This window comes from Oryx dammah, unplaced genomic scaffold, assembly GCF_014754425.2.
Source record: "Oryx dammah isolate SB20612 unplaced genomic scaffold, SCBI_Odam_1.1 HiC_scaffold_14, whole genome shotgun sequence".
NCBI lineage: Eukaryota > Metazoa > Chordata > Mammalia > Artiodactyla > Bovidae > Oryx > Oryx dammah.
The window spans coordinates 21,026,429-21,050,528 of record NW_024070198.1 but is presented as its reverse complement, the minus strand read 5'-3'; the positions used below and the strand labels follow the sequence as shown (position 1 = coordinate 21,050,528).

The 24,100-nt window shown below is 57.6% G+C and overlaps 2 protein-coding genes across 8 annotated transcripts in view; one reads left to right on the top strand and one right to left on the bottom strand.

Moving 5' to 3' along the window:
• Positions 1–14,187, top strand: part of PDZD7 (PDZ domain containing 7) — a 19,035-nt gene extending 4,848 nt beyond the window's left edge. For both annotated transcript variants that reach the window (XM_040255085.1, XM_040255086.1), the window contains exons 2-16: positions 132–272; positions 547–721; positions 1,513–1,689; positions 1,926–2,073; positions 3,254–3,314; positions 3,690–4,094; positions 4,523–4,717; positions 6,799–6,849; positions 7,450–7,625; positions 10,722–10,813; positions 10,939–11,030; positions 11,186–11,257; positions 11,762–12,379; positions 12,678–12,778; positions 13,189–14,187. In XM_040255085.1, coding sequence (XP_040111019.1) covers positions 132–272; positions 547–721; positions 1,513–1,689; positions 1,926–2,073; positions 3,254–3,314; positions 3,690–4,094; positions 4,523–4,717; positions 6,799–6,849; positions 7,450–7,625; positions 10,722–10,813; positions 10,939–11,030; positions 11,186–11,257; positions 11,762–12,379; positions 12,678–12,778; positions 13,189–13,404 — 2,720 coding nt within the window. In that variant the 3' untranslated portion in view covers positions 13,405–14,187. The remainder of the gene's footprint in view (positions 1–131; positions 273–546; positions 722–1,512; positions 1,690–1,925; positions 2,074–3,253; positions 3,315–3,689; positions 4,095–4,522; positions 4,718–6,798; positions 6,850–7,449; positions 7,626–10,721; positions 10,814–10,938; positions 11,031–11,185; positions 11,258–11,761; positions 12,380–12,677; positions 12,779–13,188) is intronic.
• LZTS2 (leucine zipper tumor suppressor 2) lies at positions 14,182–24,100 on the bottom strand. Of its 6 annotated transcripts, none has more exons than XM_040255088.1 (5): positions 24,017–24,100; positions 18,382–18,831; positions 17,100–17,762; positions 16,324–16,572; positions 14,182–15,530 (listed from the first exon to the last, which is right to left on the bottom strand). In XM_040255088.1, the coding sequence occupies exons 2-5, from the start codon at positions 18,787–18,789 to the stop codon at positions 14,847–14,849; spliced, it is 2,004 nt and encodes a 667-aa protein (XP_040111022.1). In that variant the 5' UTR covers positions 18,790–18,831; positions 24,017–24,100; the 3' UTR covers positions 14,182–14,846. The 6 variants fall into 6 exon arrangements, with proteins under 6 accessions (XP_040111022.1, XP_040111024.1, XP_040111026.1 ...); XM_040255090.1 differs by having other exon boundaries at positions 24,027–24,098; XM_040255092.1 differs by lacking the exon at positions 24,017–24,100 and adding an exon at positions 23,757–23,993.

The following is a 24,100-nucleotide window of genomic DNA, read 5'->3' as shown; positions in this document are numbered from 1 at the left end:
TGCCCACATTTAGGGTCCTGGGTGGCTGTACCCAGCAACCCAGCCTTCGCAGGCCCCAAGTTAGGGGACTCAGGGACCCTCTGTGCCCAGAATGGGCAGGGGAGTCATGCCGGTGTCCCCACCCCCATCAGCCAACAGCGATGAAAGTGACATCATCCATGCAGTTCGAGTGGAGAAGAGTCCAGCTGGGAGGCTGGGGTTCAGTGTGCGGGGCGGCTCTGAGCACGGCCTGGGCATCTTCGTCAGCAAAGTGGAGGAGGGGAGCTGTGCAGGTGAGGAGGACCCCACGGGTGAAATCCTGGCTTAGGATGCGACCCCCTACTTCGGTGGTATGCAGAGCCGTTGGCAGGGCTGAGAGGAGAGGACCCTCAGTTTTGGAGGGGCTGATCCAGTGGGGAGATGAAAGGGGCTAATGAATAGGTCCTTGGTCCCGCAGGCTGATACTCAGACCCTACCTGGGGATCCCAATCTCATCGAAGAAGCTGTATCCCAGGGAGCTTCAGGGGTGGGAGAGGCTCAGCCTCAACCTGGGGGACTTCCATACAGAGCGGGCTGGCTTGTGCGTGGGGGACAAGATCACCGAGGTGAACGGGCTGAGCCTGGAGAGCACCACAATGGGCAGTGCTGTGAAGGTGCTGACCGGCAGCAGCCGCCTGCACATGGTGGTGAGACGCATGGGCCGCGTGCCGGGCATCAAGTTCTCCAAGGAGAAGACCACATGGTGAGCAGGCCTGGCCTCCACCCCCAGCCCAGCACCACCACCCAGAGCCATGGTGGGAGAGACCTAGAGCCCAGGGCTTCTGTGCTTCCCATGCCCTGGTACTGGAAACACAGGGATCTAATGGTCTGACCTTGAAATGAGAAAAGGCTGTGTCTTTCCCCCAGCCCTCCTCCCAACACTGCTGTCTCAGGCCCCAGTGACCCTCCCCCTCTATGCTGTAGCTGCTGCAGACCTGGAGACAGGGCAGTAGCTCTCTCCCAGGCCCAGGGAGGATTTAAAATGGAGCCTGGCAGTTCCGTGTGTGCCTACTAAGTCACTTCAGTGGTGTCTGACTTTTTGCCACCCCATGGACCACAGCTTGCCAGGCTCCTCTGTCCATGGGATTCTCCAGGCAAGAATACTGGAGTGAGTTGCCATGCCCTCCTCCAGGGGATCCTCCTGACCCAGGGTTCAAACCTGCATCTCTTGCATCTCCTGCATTGGCAGGCGGGTTCTTTACCACAAGTGCCACCTGGGAAGCCCAAGCTGCTGCTGCCTCGGGCCTGAGGACAATATAGTATCTCTCCCTCCTGGGCCTGGGGAGGATTTAAAATGGGGCTTGGCAGTTAGAGCTGCTCAATAAAGAAAGATTTCCGTGGTTTCCCTAACTTGATGAAATCTATATCCCAGTGAAGATTTCAGGCCCTCCAGAGCAGTTTCTCCTTTCCTGTGCAATTGCGTTGGCTGCTGGGGGGAGGGGGTGGGTGGTGGTGGGTGGGGCCCCGGGCTGAGGGCCCCGTGTGATTGTCCAGGGTGGACGTGGTCAATCGGCGACTGGTAGTAGAAAAGTGCAGCTCAACACCCTCCGAAAGCAGCTCCGAGGACGGTGCGCGGCGCATCGTCCACCTCTACACAACCTCCGATGACTTCTGCCTGGGCTTCAACATCCGCGGGGGCAAGGAGTTTGGCCTGGGCATCTATGTGTCCAAGTGAGACTGGGGCAGGGGATGAAGCGGAGTCGGGCTGGGGCCTGGGAATGCATCAGCAAGTGGATCCTGGCCAAAGACACGTCCCGGTGACCTAGGTTAGGGATAGGATCTGGAGAGGGGCCAGGGCTCACCAGGAGGAGGGTCAAGGAGTTTGACGAGGTCATCCCTGTGTTCAAGTGAAGAGTCTGGAATGGGTGGTGAGGGGAGGCATCAGATTGCCCCTTTCCTGACCCCAGAGTGGACCACGGTGGACTGGCCGAGGAGAACGGCATCAAGGTGGGAGACCAGGTCCTGGCGGCTAACGGTGTCAGATTCGACGACATCAGCCACAGCCAGGCCGTGGAGGTGCTGAAGGGTCAGACACACATCATGCTGACCATCAAGGTGGGCAGGACTGTGGGAGTCAAGGAGAGGCCAGACTCTAGGAAGGACTTCACAGACCAGTCTAGCACTTAATGCTGCCCATTGCTGTGCAACTTATGACTTTCCACAGCCTCCTGAGAGGCAAGGCAGGTATTGTCCTATCTCTCTTCACAGAAGAAGGAACTGAGGCTCAGAAAGGCAAAGAAATTCAGGAATCAGTCATTTACACAGCTGTTCAGTAGCAGGACCTAGTTTCAGCCCGCCGCCCCCCCCCCCCCCCCCCCGCCCAGATGCAGTGGCCAGTGCCCCTTTGTATGAGTGGTGGAGGTCTTGGAGGGTAAGGAGAAAATGTCCTGCCCAGAAAGGGACATAGTAGGATCAGGACCTGGATGGTGGGTGTCCTAGGGCACAGGGCAGGACAGAGATTGGATTTCAGGGGAGGTACCTGAATTCATTATTCATGTGTGTCTCACACTTGCCTAAGGATCAAGTCCTTCTCACCCTGGCTCCCACAGGAGGTGATGTCTTCCTCTCCCCAGGCCCCAACCCTGGCCCCTGCCCTGGTCCTCCCCTTTCCACGCCTTCATCCTTCTCACCATTCAGTGCCTCCTCTGCCATCCCCCCACCACCTCTATTTCCCACCTCTCCCACATCCCATCTGTCCCTTTCTTTCCTCTCAAATTATCCCAAACATTCCTCTTCTCCCACTCTGCCCTCATTCATTCGTTCAATACTTTTGAGTGCCTACTCTATGACAGCCATTATGCCAGGTATGGGGTGACAACAGTGAAAAAGATAGACGAGGTCTCTGCTGCTGGAGGGAAACAGACAGACCAGATGCATATGGATTGTGACAGCTGTTGGAAGGAACTTGATGGAAAGGTGGGATGGGGTAATCTGGGAAGGCCCTTTTAGCCAGGGGGATCTAAGGAGGAGACACCTGAAGAGCTGGCCATAAGATGAGCTGAAGGAAGAGAATTCAGGCAGAAGACACAGCACGTGCAAAGCCCTAAAGTGGAGAGGAAGTTGGCACATTCAGAAATGAAGCGGCTGGTGTGGCTGGAGTATGACGAGCTCAGAGCAGAGTAATTGGGTTGAAAAGTTGACTCCTATCCCATTGCTCCCATATTCTTGCTCTCCCTTCCCACTCCCTGCTCACTCGTTCCCCTCTGCCCTCCTATCCCCACCATACCCTCCCCAGGAGGCCGGCCGGTACCCTGCCTACAAGGAGATGGTCTCTGAGTACTGTTGGCTGGACCGACGTAAGTGACCAGCTCCCTGAGGTTAGAGGGAAAGGGCCCTAAAGTGGAACTGGGATCTCTGAAAAATAAGTGGGAGGGGCACCAAAATCTCCTCGGGACTCCTGTCTCTGGGCTCCCCTCTAAGAAGTTGCAGGTTCTGATCCAGGCTCTCCTGGGGGCAAGTCTGGGGGTGGTTGGAGAAGTGCCTTGCCTAAGGTCCCGCAACCAGTTAGCAGGACTGCTGAGTAGTGGCTGGTTCCCGAGACCCCATGCTCACAACCCCGCTGCTGCCCAGCACTCCCACTCCAAGCCCATGAGTGGGCGGCAGCCCCGGCAGGGCCCCAAAGCCACCCGGCCAGGCCTCTGAGATGCCCCTGCCCTCCCCACTGCCCGCAGTGAGCAACGGGGCGCTGCAGCAGCTGTCCCCCGCCTCGGAGAGCAGCTCCAACGCCTCCTCCTTCACCTCCAGTGCCCCCTACAGCTCGGCTGAGGGCTCCCTGCCCTCAGACCACATGGATGTCTGCCTGGGGCCTGAGGAGCCTGGCAGCAGGTGGGGCCCGGGCTGGGGGCGGGCGGACACAGCCATGCAGACGGAGCCGGACGCGGGGAGCCTCGTGGAGACCTGGTGCAGCGTGCGGCCCACAGTCATCCTCAGGGACACCGCCATCCGTTCCGACGGCCCGCCACCCACCCGCCACCTTGACTCTGCACTCTCTGAGTCCCCCAAGACTGCTCTGTTGCTGGCCCTCAGCCGACCCCGGCCCCCCATCACCCGCTCCCAGAGCCACCTGACCTTGTGGGGTACGTGGGGGCCAGGTTGCTGCTGCTCCCCACAAAAGCTCTGGGTCCAAAATCTGTCTTGTACCCTGTCCTGGGCCCCAAACTTTCCTTTGCACCAGGCTTTGCCCAGCCACAGCTCCAGAACACACCCAGATCCTGCTTTAGGTTCCATTTTAAACTAGTCCTGGGCCCCAAACCAGCCCTAACCGAGACCCTCCATCCTTGGGCTCCCAGACCTGCCCACACACACACACACACACTCCTCACATTTGGAGCTGTGGGTGGGGGTGAGGTGGGAAGTTGGAAGAGGAACCCCATCCCCATCTCCATCCCCACCTCCCCACACGGCTGCAGACCCTGTCTGCCCCCGACTCTCCCTTCTCTCTGCCCCTCCTCACACCCCTGCCCCTAGTCCTTCCTTTCTGCCCACCCCTCCCTCGTGTCTGCAGAGGAGAAGCAGCAGAGGAAGGAGAAGTCAAGGTCCCCTGGGGAGAAGGGGGCCCTGCAGCGCTCCAAGACCCTGATGAACCTCTTCTTCAAGGGAGGGCGGCAGGGGCGGCTGGCAGGGGACGGGCACAGAGAGGCCTGGACGCTGGACAGCAGGAGCCCAGCCAAGCCCCGCCCTCGCCTGGACCTGGAGAAAGGTAGGTACTGGGTGGGTCAGACGGGAGGACAGAGGAAAAGTCGACTTGCTATTGCACAGCTCTGAGTCTGAATCCTACACTGGCTCATCCCAGCTGTGAGCCGCCACCCTGCCCTGCAAGCCACATGAGTAAAACAGGAGTAATAATACCCGTTGGTGCTAGTGGTAAAGAACCTGCCTGCCAATGCAGGAGACATGGGGTGGATCCCTGGGTCAGGAAGATGCCCTGGGAAAGAAAATGGCAACCCACTCCAGTGTTCTTGCCTGGGAAATCCCATTGACAGAGGAGCCTGGTGGGCTCTGGTCCACAGGGTTGCAAAGAGTCCGACACGACTGAAGCAACTTAGCACACACACACGCAGTACTATTTCTTTAGGGATAATGATGAATCAGTGAATCAGTGTAGTTAATCACTTAGTACATGGTCTGACATACAATAGGTGCTCAGAACATGTAGTGGTCCTTGTTGTACTGCCTCATCTTCCCATTTTACAGAAGGGAAAACTGATACGAGTCACAGCACAGACAAGAAGACCTTGGGTCAGATGCCCATGCTCTTGGTGCTCTTGGGAGGCAGGGCACTCCTTTCCCAGAGCATTTGTCTTCATCTCCCCTGGCCAGAGCTCCACAGGCTCTAGCCAGTTCTATTTTTAAATTTTATTTAATTTTTAATTTTTTTTTTTTTTAGTTTACAATATTGTATTGGGAACCCCCCTCCCACCACCCTCCTCATCCCATCCCTCTGGGTCATCCCAGTGCACCTTGTATCATGGATCGAACCTGAACTGGCTCTAGCCAGTTCTAGAACCGCCTAGAGCAAGGCCATTGGAGAAGGAAATGGCAACCCACTCCAGTGTTCTTGCCTGGAGAATCCCAGGGATGGGGGAGCCTGGTGGGCTGCCGTCTCTGGGGTCGCACAGAATCGGACATGACTGAAGTGACTTAGCGGCAGCAGCAGCAGAGCAAGGCCATTTCTAGATCAAGGCCCAGGCAGGAGGGCCTAAACAGGCTTCACTCATGTCAAAGGCTTCCTGAGGACTCTTCCAGAGAGCATCTCTTCTCTCTGGTGAGATTCAAAGGCTGGACCAAAAGTGAATAAACTGAGACTCTTGGGGTTGTCTGTGAGAAAAAGTTAATTCAAGCTAGCTTTAAAAAGCACTTCTTGGCTCAGCTATGGATGTAAACTGGGTCTAAAGGTTTAAACAGTCTCCTCAGCCATCTGCACTCTTCATCTTTTGGTTCCTCTTTCCCCTGGTTTGTCTTCATCTTGCTGGCTTTGCCTCTTGAAGGTAAGTGGCCTTGCCACTGTTGCTTAGCAACCCCAGGGGAAGAGCCTCTCCTTAAATAGTTCCAGATGATGTCCCAGGCTCTGGTTGGCCCAGCTGGGATCACATGCCCAACACATCACTTGTGACCTGGGAGAGAGAGAGGGTGCTTTCATTGGCCAGCCTGGGTCATGTGTCCACCCTGGAGTACAGGGACTGAGAATGCTGGGGGTGGGGGATGGGACAGATCCCCTGGTGAAATCAGGGTGCCCTTTCTAGAAGGGAGAGTGAATGTTGGGTAGGCAAAGAGGGGCTGGGCCCTGCCCCTGTCTGGGTCTCATGGGAGAGACAATCCCTTCAAATCAGGGCAGTCTAACCCCCTCCCTAAACTCATCTCTCTTTTCACAGCCCCCAAGGCCTTTCTCTCTCCTGGTTCTCTTCCCAGTTCTCTGGCTACTCCCCTCCCTCCTTCAAAGGCTCCTCTTTTTCTCTCTGTGCCCTGAAGGTAGGTGATTTGCCCTTGGGGTTCTTCCATCCATTCATTTGCTTTCCAATGGACCTCTATGAGCCTAGCACACACTGGGCCCTCTCTTGATCCAAAGCCTTTACTAACTTCCCACTGCCTGTGAATGAAGCCCCTGGCCTGACCTTGGCCTTCAAGACCCGCCTCAGTAGCCTGGCCTCTTGCTTCCCAGTCCTACCACATTCCAGCCTTGAACTCTCCATTCCAGCCCATGATCCAGCCAGTTCTGAGTCCCCAACCCCCATTTTCAGATGGGAGACCAGGGCTGCAACTGAGCCTCTTTCTTCTTCTTAGCAGGGGGAGTGGGGCCCGTGCAGAAGTTTGTCACCTGGAGGCTGAGACGTGGTAATGCTTGCTTCCCCCTCCTGAGCCTGGTCTACAATAGAGCTGCAATGGGGTGCATGTTGGGGGTGCTAAGAGACTTTGGGCTACACTCATGGTCAAGCATGGGGTATCAAACAGATTGAGAGGTGCACAACAGGGGCAACTAAAAGAATTGGACTATGCTTTCTAGGAACATAGGGTTACAAATAGATATTGGGGTGCATTTTTTGAGGACTTGGAGCTTAAGCTGGGACTCCCAAAGACAGATTTTGGGGGAATGAGGTAGGGGCCCTTGCTAGAACTTCAATGGGGCAGACTAGTATGACATTACATGTTCAGGGGACCCAGGGGCTCTGGGCCAGGGCTCAGCTAAGGAGCAGACTGGGCTAGGGGTCTGGGATGGGGCCTCAAAGGCCTGAATTGGAACTCCAGTGATGGGCAGATTGCTGTGGGAGACCATGGCGGGGAGCATCCAGGCTAGGCTGGGATTCCACCTGGGGAACCTGGGACCCTTAGCCAGTCTATTCTGGAGTCTGACCCACTGAAGGGAGCCCCTGCCTTGGCTTCTGATGGCTCCTGCTCCTGGCTCCTTCATTGTATCCTTTTCCTCCCACCCTGCAGACCGCGAGAGGGGCCGGGCTCTGCTCTCTGCCAGGTCTGGGAGCCCCTCCAGCCACCTGCCCAATGTGGATGAGCGGGTGCAGGCCTGGGAGAGCCGTCGGCCCCTGATTCAGGACCTGGCCCGGCGCTTGCTGACTGATGATGAGGTGCTGGCTGTCACCCGCCACTGCTCCCGGGTGAGCCACCCGCCCACTCTCAGCCCCAGTACTTGGTCACTCAGTCACCCAACCCCTCATTCATTCAGGCCACTATCTGCTGGCCAGTATCTGCATTTAACACTGTGAGCCCAGTGGTAAGTAAAGCAGAAGTCACCCCTGTGACATGGTTGCTCAGGAGTGCACACAGACACATGGACACACACACTGAGTTTACAGTCAGGAAGGAAAGACAGATAGTAACTAGAACCTAAGCACCCAGGGAGACAAATCATGTGAAGTATTATGAAGGAAAAGGTCATGAGAAAATAACCTGAGGCACAAACTAGATGGTGTGGTCTGGGAGGGCCTCTGAGAGGAGGTAATATTTAAGCTGAGGAGAGAAGGAGCCAGACCAGCCAGGTGATGAGTTTGGGACCTCAGTCCCTGCAGTCACCTGCTCTGTTTTCTGTTCTCTTCTAAACCTCAGCCTTCCCCAGCTCATGCCTCCTTCCACTCCTGGGTCAGCCGTCAGGCCTGGCCTCTCCCCTGTTACCCAAGTAAGTAATCTTTTGCTCTCCCAACATACCCCAAGCCTCCCTCAATATCTACACTGTTCCTCACTGTTCCTTTTCACTTCAGCCAGAAGCAGAGTTTCCCACAGTAGGGTCGAGGGTAGATTTGAGGGAGTCTTTGTAGCCTGAGTGTTGGGGAGACTGTAGAAGGCATGGGTCACTCCCTCCAGGAGAACTGGAAGTCCCTCTCCTCTCCTTCCGTCTCAAGAAGCCCCAGGTTTCCTGTGATGGGTTCCCTATACGGCATCTGCATCAGTGCCTGCGTGACCCTCTGTACCAGGGCAAACGGAAGAGTTTCAGGAAATTGTTTGTGGTTCCCCCCCACTCCCTCACCTTGGTCAGAGTGGGGCTGTGTTATGTCTGTGTGATGTGGCCATTTGTTTATCTGGGTTTGTGTTGACTTAACTATATGATTTGGGCTTCCCTGTCGGCTCAGTGGGGAAGAACACTGCTGCCAACGCAGGAGACACAGGTTCGATCCCTGGGTCAGAAAGATCCCCCGGAGAAGTAAATGGCAACCCCCTCCAGTGTTCTTGCTGGGAAATCCCCAGGACAGAGGAGCATGGTGGGCTACACTCCATGGGGTCACAAACAGTGGAGACTTAAGGACTAAACAACAGCACTGTATGATTGTATCTGTGTACCTGTCACTTTCATGCATTGGAGAAGGAAATGGCAACCCACTCCAGTGTTCTTGCCTGGAGAATCCCAGGGACGGGGGAGCCTGGTGAGCTGCTATCTACGGGGTCGCACAGAGTCGGACACGACTGAAGCGACTTAGTAGCAGCAGCAGCATGTCACCTGGAGATTGAGGCACAATAATTCATGCATCCTTTTCCCAATGCTTGATTTACAGCAGAGCTACATATGGAGATGCATGTTGGGGGCAGCTAAAGGCCTCTGGGCTAAATTCACTTGAATGTCATGCTCAGCTTAGAGTGCCAAGTAGGGCTGAATGTACTGTCTTTGTAAGCCTGCGATACTAGGCTCTGGTCACCAGGTGGCGCTCTGTATCAGTTTCTTTGGATGCTGTTTCCCCCATCCCTCTGCTCCTCCTTCCGTGCCCAGACCGGGAAGGCCTCTCCCAGAGCCTCGTAGCACCTAGGGAGCAATGCCCACCACCCAAGTCTGACCCAAGCCCCACACATACCAAGAGATCAGACCTTCGGGGTAGTGTCCTGGCTGGAATGATTAGTAAAGCTCCCTTAGATGTGTGGTCCTGAATCCCAAGCCTCCCTTCTATCTCCCACTCTGAGCCATCTCCCCACGGCCTCCAGGGGATCTTCCTGACCCAGGGCGTTTTCTGCATTGCAGGCGGATTTTTTACCCACTGAGCCATAGGGGAAGCCCTGTTAAACTTCTACGAACCCATGACTCCATACCACCCTTTCTTCTCAACTTTCTTGTATTTCTTTCATTTATCCATAAGAGTCAGTGTAAATGCCACCACCTCCGTGAAGCTTACTCTGATCTTCCCACCCTCCTCTGAGACTCCCTCTGAGCCGTCGCCAGTGGTTTGTAGTTTACTGGGGCTTGTGGCTCTTTGTTGTTGTGTCCCTACTGCCCAGTACAGGACCAGGCACTTAGTGGATGCTGAATGCAGGATTGTGGACTTGAAGTTTGTGCACATATGTGATTGGCTCTCTGCCATTACGTGTATCTCTCTCCAGACAAAAGGGGGTGTGTTGTCGGTATGTGTATGTGTGGAGTCCCTGCAACTTTGTGTGTGGTTTAGGGCCACACACACACGTTTAATTTCCAGCTATTTATGAATGTCTCACTCTGGCCACCAGGGTGTGCTGTTTCTCAGTGTCCTGTGCTTGCCAGGGATGCTCTGTGAGTGTCCCTCGTGGCACTAGGGGGCAGTGTGCTATCCAAGTTGGGTGACTCCCAATATTCAGTTTGTCAGTTTGTGACGGTGGGGTGTGGCTGGAGGCATCCGGGCAGTGCCAGGCAGAAATGCCTCCACTACCCTGGCTAAAGACTGGAGAGACTTTCTATAGGGCCACTCCTTCCCCAAAGTCCCCATTCCAGCCTTGAACAAAGCCTAATTTGTCGGTCTGTATGCAGACACAAGCTGGGACAGCCAGGCACACAGCCTAGCCTTTGGCTCAAATTCCTTCCTTCAGCCTGGGAGGTGGGGGTGGGGAGGAGAGTCCACTCCCTGCATATCCTTTTCCGGTACTGTAGTAGGTAGGAGCCAGATTTCTCAATTTTCAATTTCTTTTCACACTTCCTCATCTGTGTGGCCTGGGGCAAAGTCCTCTCTGAGCCTCAGTTCCCTCATCTGTAAAACAGGAATAACTGATGTCATCTCTCCAAGTGGGAGATCATGTGTAGAAGGCCTAGAAAAAGGCCCAAAGCTGTTACTGGTGTTGCTGTTACCGCTCTGTCATCATTATTGCACGTTCCACCAGTCACCGAGTAAGACCATCCTGTGAACAGCCCGGGCCTGGGGGAGAACCTTTCCTAAACATGGGGACCCCCACATGCCCAGGCATGCCCCCTCACCGGGCTCTGGAGGTCCCTGCTGCAATCTGCCCTGTGGTGCCTCTCTCTGCAGTATGTGCACGAGGGCGGCGTGGAGGACCTAGCGAGGCCCCTGCTGGCCATTCTGGACAGGCCGGCAAAGCTGCTGCTGCTGCGGGACATCAGGTGGGCAGGGCTTGGGGGCAGGGAGGGGACCCCCGATACCTCCCCTAACCTCTCCAGGGTTGAAGCCCCTCCAGGCCCCCCTGGAACTGAGCCCTGCCCACACCTCATCTCTTACCCTCCCCTAGGAGTGTGGTGGCCCCCACAGACCTGGGTCGCTTCGACAGCATGGTGATGCCTGTGGAGCTGGAGGCTTTTGAGGCCCTCAAGAGTCAAGCAGGTCAGCAGCCAGGGGGCAGGACTGAGGCTCCTGAGCCCCAAGTGGGGCTGGGGGTGGGAGGGGTGCTCCCAGGGGAGAGGGGCAGAGATGCCTGGGCCCTTTCAGCTGTGTCCCTCAGGGAGCCTTGTTCCTAACCTGCTCTCCTCTCCAACCAGTTCGGCCTCCTGCCTTGAGACCCACCCGACAAGACACACTACCCAAGCGTCACCTCATCACCCCCGTGCCTGGTCAGTCAGAGTCCCAGAGACAGGGAGGGGGCACACCCGAGGGGGACTCGGGGAGGGAAAATGGGCACTCCACCCTGTTCCCACATAGGACTTCTTGGCTTCAGAGATACGTGTGGTGTGCTTCCCTGAAGGGAATCCCTCGTCTGCCGGGACCATTTTTATCACGTCCACTAACCATCTGTACTATTATTTACTTACTAATTGGTTTTAAAACCCACTCACTTGTTAAATCATCTCATTCTATGCAATAATCTCTGAGAAATTACCAGCTTGGGTGTGGGAGTCATATTTTTACTCAGACATGATAAAATAAAACTGTAACTATTCCAATAGAAAGTATTTAAATACTTTTGCAATAGAGCGGGGCAGCGTCCCTCACTGGGGGACACACTGCCGTAAGAGCGCCCCCAGGTCTCCCTACCCCCACGCAGTGAGGACTGGGCTCTGGCCAGGCAGTTTGGGCTGTTGAGGAGAGGGCAGCCTGACCTTGGCCCTCTTCCCCAGACAGTCGTGGCGGCTTCTACCTGCTTCCTGTGAACGGCTTCTCAGAAGAGGAAGATGATGGGGAGCTGAGGGAGCGGCTGGGGGGCCTCCAGGTCTCCCTGGGTGCCTCTGCCCCCCGCCACCCTCATAAAGGGATCCCCCCTCTCCAAGACGTGCCAGTAGATGCCTTCACCCCACGCCGAAGCGCCTGCACACCCCCTCCCCAGCCACCTCCCGTGGCTCCCCGGCCCCCGAGGCCTAACTGGCTGCTGACCGAACCGTTGACCCTAGAGGACCCTTGGCAGAGCCAGAGCCAGGGCCCAGCCCAGAGCCGCAGCCGCAGCCGTAGCCGTAGCCGTAGCCGCAGCTGCAGCCGGGGCCGAGGCAAGTCCCCGGGCCGCAGGTGCTCCCCATCCCCGGCACCTATCCCCACTCCTAGCACAGCCAATGGGCGCTACCACAAGCCTCGGAAAGCCAGGCCCCCTCTGCCACGACCTATGGATGGGCAGGTGGCCAAGGCATGGAGCAGTCAAGGGCCCTCTGAGAATGGAACTGGCAGGACAGATGAGGAGACAGCCATGAAGGTCCCTAGTGGGGAGCTGAGGACTGTCACGCTGTCCAAGATGAAACAGTCCTTGGGTGAGTCCTGGCAGGACTGGGCCTGGTCGGGGGTGGGGGCTCAGATGTGGGTGAGGTTGGTGGGCTTGGTTTTGGGGTGTGACCTGGGAACCTGGGACAAGGGAAAGAATCAGGGTATAGTTGGGAAGGTCTAAATTTGGGAGGCTTAGGATTCGAGTGAGTTGAGGATGGAGTAGTAGTAGAATCTGGGGGTTGACTTGGGGGGCTCTCTATCTGGGGATGTGTCCTGGGTTCTCCAGGGAGCTCTAGGCTTTAGGGGTGCGGCTGCACTGCACCCAGTGTTTCTCCCTCTCACTAGGCATCAGCATTTCTGGGGGCATTGAGTCCAAGGTACAGCCCATGGTGAAGATAGAAAAGATCTTCCCCGGGGGCGCTGCCTTCCTCAGCGGGGCCCTTCAGGTGGGTGAAGGGCACCCAGACCCACTCTTTAGGCCCAGATCTGAATTCTGGCAGGGGGCAGGACCAGTACATGCTCATCTTCCAGCCAGACATGTGTAGACTAGGTCGTGGGAGGAGGCTTGGAGCAGGGGGTTAACCTGCAGGTTGAGCAGACCTAGGGGAAAATCTGTGCCCTCATGCCAGCCTGGGCCTGAGGGTGGCCCATCCTGTTCCACCCCTAGCCCCAAGGGACAAAAGGCCATTGTCTGTGCCCCACCCTGCCCCCATCGGGCTCTGGGCACAAAAGTCCCATTGTCCATCCCCTCCGCCCAGTTGGGGAGGAGTGTCCCAGCTGGTGGAGGTGAGAGGTTGGGAGTGGGGTGGGGCTGACATGAGGAGGGAGGTCTGTGATTCTCCCACCCCCATCCCAGGCTGGCTTCGAGCTTGTGGCTGTGGATGGAGAGAGCCTGGAGCAGGTGACGCACCAGCGGGCAGTAGACACCATCCGCCGGGCTTATCGAAACAAGGCTCGGGAGCCCATGGAGCTTGTGGTCAGGGTCCCCAAGCCTGGCCCACTGCCCTTGCCCTCTGACTCATCAGCCCTCAATGAACAGCGGCTTCCTGCTGACCATTCCCCTGCCCACTGACCCCTTGGTGGCACTCCAGCTGCCTCCCACTGGCTCCCAGAACGTCCCATTAATGCCCTTCCCACCCAAACCCAGACCCCTCCTGCTGACGCTGGGCTTCTCCAGTTGACCCCAAGCCCAGGCCTCTCTCCAACCCTCCTGCCTCCTGACACTAATCCGATTCTCCCCAGCCATCCCATCTCTTCCCACTGACCTCGGAGAATCCTCCTGCCACCCCCCAGACCTCACCTACTAACCTCTTCAGGCTTCAGGAACCTCCCACTCCTGCCTGCCTTGCCTTCTCCACACCGGTGGCTCAGACCCCCTCCCTCGCGTCTTCCTCCCCAGTTGTCACTAGGGCTCTGCCCGTTCCAGATGAACTCAGTGTCAAGGACAAGGTGCTATTGGGTAGCCGTGTCACCAGCTCACTGCCCCCAACTCCCCAAGACAGAAGAGGACACCCAGGGTCTGGAGTTGGGGATTGGTATGCACTTTGTTATGATTCCCTGAAACAGTGAGGGACAGGGACTCTCAGAGATGGCCCTCAAGGGGGTCACCGTATCCAGCCCCCAGCAGTGTTCTGTTCAAGGGAGAGGAAGGTCTTTTCTAGTTTCTCAAACCCTGAGAGCCCATTTCATGTTGTAGTCCACCAGGACCTCAGATTTTCTACTGGGTTTGTCCTTCCCCATCACCCTTTCCCTCCCGAAGATCTCTCTGAGGGGTAGGGGGAATAGCCATCAAATAAAAGGGCACGGGGGTCAAACAAGTTCCCCTAATCTTTATCCACCACATTCATCCTTTTTTAAAAACAAAAAAAATTTTTTTAATTTTTTTCTTTGGGTTTGTACAAGAAATTTACAATGTGAAAAATATACAAGTGAAAAACGAGGCCAAAAACCTGGGTGTGGGGAGGGGCCACTTGGTCACAAACACAAATAAACATTTCTGAGTTCTTCCTTTGGTCTGACTACAGCCCCCTCTCCCCCAGGAGAGGGGCTGCAGAGCTGGGACCTGGAGATCAGACCCCAGTCCCAGCCCTGTCCCCCAAAATGGGCAGGGTTGGGGGCAGGCACATCTGGAGCAGCTGGCGCTATCTGGCTCGCTCTGGCTTTGGGATGGTGGGGAGAACGTGGAGATGAGGGAGCCCCTTCCTTTTCCGAGCCCCCTGGCTGAGTGGGCTGGGAGTGCTGGGGATGTGTGGGGTTGGCAGAGTAGCAATGGCAGTATTTGGGGAGTGAATGAAATAGGTCGAGTGAGTAGGAGCCTTTGGGTAACAGTGGACACAGGGGCCTTCAGGGAGTCTGATCCAAGTCGTCGGGCAGCCCTGAGTCCTTGGCAGAGGCCCAGAGGCCTGCATCCCAGGGACTAAAGGCCCTTGGGCCCTCAGACTTTGGGGCCTTCGGTGGATCTGAGGCTACTGCCTGCTTTCAGCAGACCTCCGTGCAGAGGCGGGTGCTGAGGCCCTAGATTTCGGTGGCAGTGATCTCCTCCAGGCAGACGCAGGGCGCTGGCTCCGCCAGGCCCAGGTCCGCGAGTTCCCGGGCCTCCAGCTCCAGACTGAGCTGCTGCAGCTCCTGCTCCAGCTGCCGGTTACGTCGGTACATCTGGATGTAGTTGTGCTGCAGCTGCTTCTGGTAGCGGATCACCTGCTCCTTCTCTGCCTGCCAGGCCAGCCGCTCCCCCTCGAAGCTGTCCCGCTGCTCCTCGCCTCGCCGCCGCTCCCGCTGTAGCTCCGCCCGGAGCCGCTCCACCTGGGCCCGAAGGCTGCCCCCGACCCCGGCGGCGGCCCGCTGTGCCTTGGCCTCATCACTCTCTGCCAGGAGGAATGGGTCAGCAGCGGCAGGTGGCACAGGGGGTTCCCGGAGTCCGGCGGCCTCACTGTCCAACTGCCCAGCTTTCTCCCGCAGCCGCTCAGCCTCTTGACGGTGCCGCTGCAGCTCCTGGGAACAGGCCTCCAGCTCCAGCTCCCGTGTTCGGGCCGCCTCCTGGAGGCCCCGTGCCCGGCCCTCACTGACCCGAAGCGCTGCCCGGGCCTCCCGCAGTGCCACGCGCAGGGCCACCAGCTCGCTGCCCTTCTGTACCAGCTCTGCCTGAGATTCTTTCAGTTGCTGCTTCAGCAGGGAGATCTCACCTGACTTCTGGCACACCTAGGGGTAGGAGACAGTTGGAAAAGATGGTAAGAAGGTTCTCCCAGGTGGCCAGGCCCTGACATCAAGCTGGGCATTTGGGGAGAGGCAGTTTGATCACTGTACCTATTTTACAGATGAAGACACTGAGGCAGCTATTCATTGGCTAAGGTGGAATATAGACCCAGATCTTCTTCTGGTTTCAAAGCTGGGGTCTTTAAACCATCATGAAGCACCAGCTTCATGCGGGTTTGGCAGGAGTGGAAGCAGCAAAGGGCAGTGCCTGCATTTCCAGTTGGGAGGCACTACAGTATCTTGGTGGAAAGCACAGACACTAGAGCCAGACTGCCTGGGTTCAGATCACAGCTCCGCCACTGTGTGTGGAGAGTGAGCTCAGGCTCCATCCCTTCCGGGTCTCCTTTTCCTCACCGATGAAATGAGGGTGTGAACAGCACCCAATTCACAGGGTTATTACAAGGATTAGATGATACTCTACGTTACGTGCTTCGAGTAGCAGTACCTGTCAAGGAGTAAGCACTACATTCTCATTCTTATTATTGGTGGGAAGGCAGTGGACGGGAATGTCACTGGCTACCTGAGCACTTAGAGCAGAGCCATGAGGAGAACGAATGTGGAGGCCCCCAAGGAGACCCATACCCAGAAAGGGAGGTCAGAGGGGGGAGCCTCATCTCACAAAGGTGAGCAAGGGGAGGCCCTCTGGGGATGGCAGGTGAGGGGATGCGGCTGGGCCCCTCCTTCCAAGCCTCACCCCTCACTGAAGGCCCTGCTCCCTGCCCCTCCGGGTACAGCTCACCTCCCACTTGGTCTCCTCTAGCCGTGGCCCGAGCTCCCGCTGCTCCCGCTCGAAGGCGGCGCAGCGCCGCTCCAGCTGCTCACGTTCCTGCAGCAGCTGCGCAAAGTCGTCCTGCAGCTGCCGCTTCTCCTGCTGCAGCTGGACCACCTGAAGCTGCAGCAGCTGTTGGGCCCGCTGGGCCCGGGCCACACCATCCTCTCGCAGAGCCTCTCGCTCACGGGGCCAGTGCCGTTGCCGCTCCTCGTACACCTGCGGGCGAGAGGCCAGGCCTGGGTCCTGGAGGCTCCCCCACACCTCGAACCCTGGCCACCCCCAGCACCCCAGTCACCAACTGCCCTGGTGGCCCACTGTCCTGGGCTCAGGGAAGATGGATTCAACAGTGACAATAATTAGGATACCAACAGTAACAACTACTTTTATGAAAAGAAAGACAACAATAGCAAGCATGTGTGCGGCACTTCCCAGGTGCCAGGCATTGATCTAAGCACTTTACACCCTTTTCCCTGCTTAATCCTTAATGATAACCCTCAGGTCAGGAATATCCCCATTTATGGTGAGAAAACTGAGGCTCAGTACAACTGAGTAATGTGCTCAAGTCTGAAAGACAGTATACGGTGGTGCTGTGTCAACCACTGGACAGTTTAAGCCAGACAGCTGGGGTGGGGATGGGGGTCACCAGCCCAACACCTGCCTCTTAGCAGACAGAAATGTGTCTTGTATGCCCAGCCCCTGTGGATGTCCTGCCATGCCACCCCCATCGCTGCCACTGACCACACCTGGCACAGGGTCACCTCACTCTCGTCCAGACTGTCCCGCAGCTGCTGCAGCTCTGCCTCCCGGTCTCGGAGCTTTCCTTCCAGGACACAGTGCAGCAGGGCCTCGTCCGGAGGGGGTGGAGGGGGTGGGGGCGGTGGTGGGGAGCGTTCCCCACAAGAGCTGCTGTCAGGGGAGGCCCGGGGACCGCTGCCCAAGAGCCCCCCAGCCATGCGACCCCCCAGGGAGCCTGTGCTCTTGCTGGAGGAAGATCGGCCGCTGTCTGAGTGGGAGGGCCCGGTGGGGGCTCCTCGGGCTGGCCCCGGCAGGACGCCCCGCCCAGGGCCGTGGGAGGGCAAGTGCCCACCTGGGGAGTTGGTAGCCGGCTCGGCACCCCCGGTGCTGTAAGTGGGCAAGCTGGACAATGAGTTTCGGCCAGAGTCAGACAGAGTCCCCGATGGGCAGCCGCTGGCCCAGCCACTCAGTATCAGGGGTTTGTCAGCAGCCGAGGAGGAGGAGGAAGAGGAGGAGGAGGCCGGGCCCCCGAACAGCTGCGTTAGGCTGCCTTGGCTCCCCGACGGTCCGGTGGCCCGAGGACCCAGGAAGCTAGGTAGGGATGGTACCCCTCGAGGTTTGGGCAGCACTGGCTTGAAGGCTGTTGGGCGGATCACAATTTTCTCCATGTTCTGAAATGAGGTGCCATTTGACAATAGGGATGAGCCGCCCAATCTCTCGAAGCCCTTATCACACTCCCTGCCCTCCCATCCAGGGCCCCCAATCCCCATATAGTAATAACAATTGCTACCACTGGTTGAGGGCCTCCTGTGTCAGCTTTACTTACGTTGGGCAACTTAAAATGTACCTCTCAGGTCATTACAAAATCCATGCAAGCAAAATATTATCACTATTGCATACACAGATGAGGAAATGGAGGCTGAGGGAGTTACAGGCTTTGCTCAAATGCAAACACACAGTAGCTATATAAAACAGTATTTCTAAGAAGCTAACATTTATTGAGTACCTATTATGCACCAGGCACTATGCTAAACACTTTACACATATTATTAGATTTAATTCTCACAACAATCCTATGAGAGTCGACCTGTTACCTCCATTTTACAAAACACAGAAACTGAGGCTCAGAAAGGTTAAGTGACGTCCCTGAGTGAGGTAGAGCTGGGATGAGAACCCAAGTCTGGTGAATCTGGAGCCCATACTCCTTCCTATAAATAGGTCTCCAAATTTCAGCTTCTCCAGGGGACCTCTGATTCCACCTAGACCCTCAAAGGAAGGGCTGGTCCTCACCTTCTCTAGCTTTCCAGAGACAGGGATGAGCTTTGGTGGGGGACCACGGAGGTGGGCATTGCGTGCCCGCTGCTCTCGGGCGTCTTCAAGGTCACTGCTTGGGCTGGGGGGTGACTCTGTCCGGAAGTCCTCGTTGATGTAGGTAAAGTTGGTACCAGGGACAGCCTTCCTGGGGGGCACAGCTGGGCACAGTAGCTCCTGTGCCTCGTAGCCACCCCGCAGCAGCCCATCCTGCTGGCGGAAGAAGGTGGGTCCAGGGGGACCATGGTGGCGAGGAGGAGCCGGCCCCCCAGGGCAGGGCCGGCCTGAGATGAGGCTGCTCACGCTGCCCATGGCTGGAGCTTGTGGGGCAGTAGCGGCCTCAGGAGCGGGTTCCAGGGGCACTGGCAGTGTCTGCACAATGGCCATGGCAGCAGAGGCTCAGGCCTGGCCAAGGGCCTCCAGGGAAACCTGTGAGCAGGGAAGTGGTATCAGAGTCTCTCCATCTTGAGCTCCCTCCCTGTATGAAGTCCTGAGTCCCTCCTGGTCCTTAGTCTCAGGTCAAACGGTCCACCCAACATCAGTGAAAAGCACTGATATCCTCCCCCAACACATCTCCTCTTGCATCTTGGCAAGAACCTCCATCCTCCTTGGGCCCTAGACCACTGCCCAATTCTGGTCTGAATAGGGCTAAGGACTGAATCTATCAAGCACGGATGATGAGGGAATGAGGGTCCCACAGAGGCCAGGAATCAGGGAGGGAGCCCTCTGTACTAGCTCCTGGCACTGCTCCCTGTTCCCCTGGGACAGGTGGACTCATTAGATGCAGTCTGGGCACTCACGGGTGCAGTCAGCAGCTCAAAATGGTAATTAGGGAACAAAGAGCTAAGGCCAGGCAGTGCCCAGCCTCACCCAGCTGGGCCTCAGTTTCTCCCAGACAGAGAGGCGGCAAGGGTGGAGCTGGTCAAACAAGAACCAGAGCTCTTAGGGAACCCACAGGTGCCCTCTGGGGTCTCCTGCCTCCCAGAGGTGGATGTAGGCTCATGCCTATTTCCATGACAATTCCTAGCCTCACCGCACCCAGTCAGTCAGGCCTAAAGAAGCCTCCACAGGCCCACTGCCAACCTCTATGAAACCTTTTAGCTTTCGACATTCCCCAGAGTAACTCCAAAGGGATGAGAATAGAGGCTCTACCATCACCTCTGGCAGCTGCTCCAGGGAAGAGGGCTCCACCTCCCCAGGCCCTGCTCCTTCCTGGAAGGGGATAGCAAGCCTCCACCCGGAACTCCCTCCCTAGTCCTGAGGCTGAAGACCAGGGCTCAGGCATCTGCTGAAGTCATCATGCAGAGCGGGGGCCAAGAAGTGGACAGAGAACTGCGTAGGAGTAGAAGTGTATGCATTTTACTGTGCGTGTGAAACTGTGCACAAGAACATGAACTGTGTGTGAAAATATGAGTGTATGTGAGTACATGTATGTTTGGATAGATGTATCAATATTCAGATATATACATGCATATATACATAAACTCATATGGGCATACCTTACAAAAATCTGTGCAGCTCTCTCAGAAAGTATGTGAAAATTATAAATGCATACATTAGTGAATCTGTGATGTATGAGTGTGACTATGTCAGAGAATGGTTTGATGTCCATTCATATATACATGAGTTTATGTATCCTACACAAGTGTGTGAACAGGAAATAGTGCACAAGTGTGTACAGAGTGTTGTGTGTGCATGTGAGAGGGTGAGAGTCTGGGTGGCACGCAGGGCCAAATGAGTGAGTGGGAGCCTGGGGTTTTGTCACTCACTGGAGTGTGTGAAGAGGAGAGACACATTATTCTTTGCTCGATCTGCTTTCCTTCATTCTTGCTTGTGTTCCGTTAAGTCCACCCTCCCCCACTTCCCCCGCTCAAGTCAAAAGATCTGGAGGAAGGTGTCCAGACTGAGGGAGGAGGAGCTGGGAGCCAGGGGTGGGGGTGACTGGTGCCCTCGGAGCAGGGGTGGGGACTGAGTCCACCCCACAAGTGCCAGTCCTGAGCAAAGCCGATAGAACACCCCCTCCTCTGCCCTCTCCCAGACCACCCAGGACATGCAGGAAACCGTGGGGAAGGGGTTTCCCTAAGGGGCCAAAAGGGCTGGCATCTCGGTGTGTTTCCCCACTTCAGTGAGCACAGAGTGGAAACTGAGGGGAGGAGACAAGAGAGATTCAGACAGGGACCCAAAGGACAGGAGACAAAGACGAAGAGCGGCTCCAGGGCCAGGCGGACCCAGTGAGCCGGAGTCCCCGCGAAGCCAGGGGCCCCTAAACCGAGAAGAGACGCTGAGCTGGGCCCTGAGCGCCAGACACCCACGGAGCCAAAGCCAGGCGCCTGGAAAGCCAGGCCCAGCCAGCCTGGCTCCCGCTCTTGGAGCCCGAGAGAAAAGGAGGGGCAAGTGGAGGCTCCATTTTGAGAAATGCGTTTGTGGCTGTGGGAAGGGAACCCCTCGCACTCCCCAACATCCTTGGGAAACCGCTCCGGCACAGCACACACTGCCCGGCTCGGTGGGCCGGGGGCGGTTGAGGGCTGGATGCAGCCAGGGCCCGAGGGAGGTCTGGCCGAGGTCCGAGTTTCTCACAGACCTGTTTTGGGGGCAGAAGAGTTCGGGAAAGTCTCCCCCTCACCAAACTCCAGGACCATCCAGCGGAATCAAGTCTGAGATCACGAGTTTCCATTACAAGACAGGAAGCCGGGAGCCCCCAATCCGCCCTCCGGAGTTCACCCCCCTCCTTCCGCCTCTTCCAGAAAGTGGGGGCAGCTGTGGAATGCCGCCTCCCCACAGGACCTCCGCCGCGCAGAAGTTGGGGGCGCCCCCAGGTCGCCTCCCAGCCCCGGCCCCCCCTCACCTCCACCGCGCCGCTCCATGCTCAGCCCCGAGCCGCCCCCAGCGCTCCACAGGCGCGCCGCGCGGCTCCAGCCTGCCGCGCGCGGCCACTCGGAGCAGCCGGGTGCGACCCGGCCCCGCCTCCGCGGCGCCCCCGGCCCGGCCTGGCCCCCGCCCCGGCCCAAGTGGGCGGTGCAGCGCGGGGGAGGGTCCTAGGGGTGACCCCGCCCCCGGGGCGCGGACTCGCGCAGGCACCCGGCGTCACGCGTGTCCGGCGGGGCGCACGCTGGAGCTACGCAGCGGGACTCAGATTCCCTCCCTCCGAGGCGCGATGGCTGTGTGTCTGGGGCTCGGTCGGCTCAGGACTAGGCGGCGGCGGGTCACCCTTTACCCTTACTTGGGCCCCGGGGCCAGCGGCAGCTGGTCATTGTTCGAGCACAAAGGGCCAGGCGCCGCGGCAGCCGCCCTTCCCCCTCCGCTCCTCTAGTCGATGCCTCACCCTAGGCACACTCTCCGGCTTCAGAGTCCAGAGGGGGAGGTTGGGAGTCACCTAACCCCCAACTCTGGGCCCTGCGTCCCGGCACAAGTCGGGGGCCGACACTTGGTGGGTGCCTGCCCCACCCCCAGCGGCTTGCAGAAGGCACGCTAGGATTTGCGGAGGCAGCGCCACCTGGCGGCCCGTTCGGAGAACACACCCAGCCACCCCCAAACTTGGGGGGCCCCTACCCTTCTCCCCAGTGCTGTACTCCCTTCCGGAGAGCCTAGGCCTTCCTCGAGCGCGGTTCTTTGCTCCCCAACCTTCCCTCAGACTCGTTTGCTAAGAGGTCAATGCTCAGAGAGAGACGTCCCCTGGGTCCCCAAAAGTCACCCCAGTGGGGGAGCTGGTCCAAACCTACAGGCCAAGCTTACGCCAGCCTCACAGCAGACAACGTTCCACTGTCTTCTCAGGGTCAGGGATACTCTCACCCTCTGGCAAACAACACAATCTAAACACCCACACGACCTTTCCCACACTCAGTCTCAGACACAATCACTCAGTCTGTCTGGTCCATCAGAAGATTCCATGTCCCTTCTTGCCATAATCAGGCCAACTCACAGAGATACACACTCGGTATCACGGCTAGTTGTGCACAAGCTTTCACAGCTCAAGTTCCTTTGCAGCCAGTCACAATCTTGACTATACTTGCTTCCCAAGCATTTTTCACACTATGACAGTCTTTTCACAGTCACAAAGACAACTTCTTAAACATACACGTCGTATTTCACAAACATTTTATCACAGACTTTCCCATAGGGGTTTCTGTGACCTAACCAGGTCAGCTGATGCCCGCATCCCTGGGCAAGGACAGCCTCCTGCCCCCTAACCCCGCCCCCCAGAACTAAGGCCTGCCAGAGCTCCTCTGCCCCAGGAAGGAGCATTCCCCCCGCCCCCCCCACCACCCTTCCAGGCCGCAGCCTGGCCGGCTCTCAGTTCTATTTTTAGCTCCATGGAAAGAGTTGTTTTCTTTCTTTTTCCCTGGAAAGGGAAACATAGCCCAGCCACCCTCAGGCTCACCCTAGACCTTCTTGCCTCACAAGTACAGACTGAGCCCCACCCCCATAAAGACCCCCCTCTTCTGGCCTTGCCCTGATCCCAGCCTCCTGGGGCACCAGGAGCCTCCTCCCCTTTCTGGCAGCCTGCCCAGAAGCTCAGGCAGCAGCTGGGCTCAGCGTGTGTGGAGGGGTAGGGGGGGTGGTGGAGAGGGAGGCCAAGGGCCGCTGCCCACTCTCATTCGCTGGAGGGAGGAGGCCGTGCTCCCTTCTACCAGAGGGAGATAGGCCCACTCTGGTATAGACAGGATGTGTACGGTCATGCATTCTCTGGGGAAGGGGGACTCCTACTCTTGCGTGAGTGGGCTTTCTGCTCCTACTTGGAAGGGAGGAGCTCCCAGTTCCTCAAGGAGGAGTGTAGTAAGGAAGGGGACCCACAGGCGCTCGAGCAGCTGCTCCCCGGGGCTGGAGGTCCCGGCGGAGGCTGCTGTACACTGCCAGAATTGCCCCCCTCCCGGCTATCTTCAGGAATGGGGCAACATGTTCCGGAGAAGGAAGGTGAGGAGCCCAGGTAACCAAGCCTCTCAGTCCAACAGTCTCTTGTCCTCCTTCGCTACCCCAACTCCGGGGGGGCGTTGTGCTCCCATTCCTGGGGAAGGGCTCATCCCCTCCAGGTGGAGAATGGAATACAGCTCGGCAAGGTATCTTTCAAACTCGCTTAGTACTGGGGAGGGAGGTTCCCGCCGTGAGGCTCCCCCCGTACAGCCCACAGGTCTGCGAAGCGATCACGTGCTCAACGCCTGTTTACGTCTTAGTCTTCACCTGCGGGCAGCAAGGAAGCCGGAACCTCCGGAGGCGTCCCACCTGGCCCGCCCCCGTCCGCGGTCACTGGGAGGCCCTTTTCTCCCACCCTCATCAAGTACGCGACGGCAGCACACCCTGCCCGCTGGGGGTCCGCGCGGGCCAGCGGCGCTGATCCGCCGACAGCAAGCGAAACTCACTAGGCGCGTCCGCCCCGCAGTACACGTGTATTCGGGTGTCTCCAGTACGCGCGTGGGTCTGTGTGCACGCGTGTGTGCGCCCGTCGGTGTGAGTTTTCGTTTAGGTTCCCTGTTCAGACTCTTCGCCCGCGGTCCCTGGACTGAGGACCCGTCTCTTCACCCCAATCCCCCGCTTCCCGGGATCGGGAAAGTTCATTCCGGGACGGGGGTGTGCACGAGGCGAGAGTTCCTACACCGCCGCGGCGCCCCCACTCACTCACCCAGCGCTACCTTAACCGCCGTTCCAGCTCCCGCTGGGCTCCTGACCCAGGGCCGGCACCTCCTGGCCGCAGATCCGCCGGCTC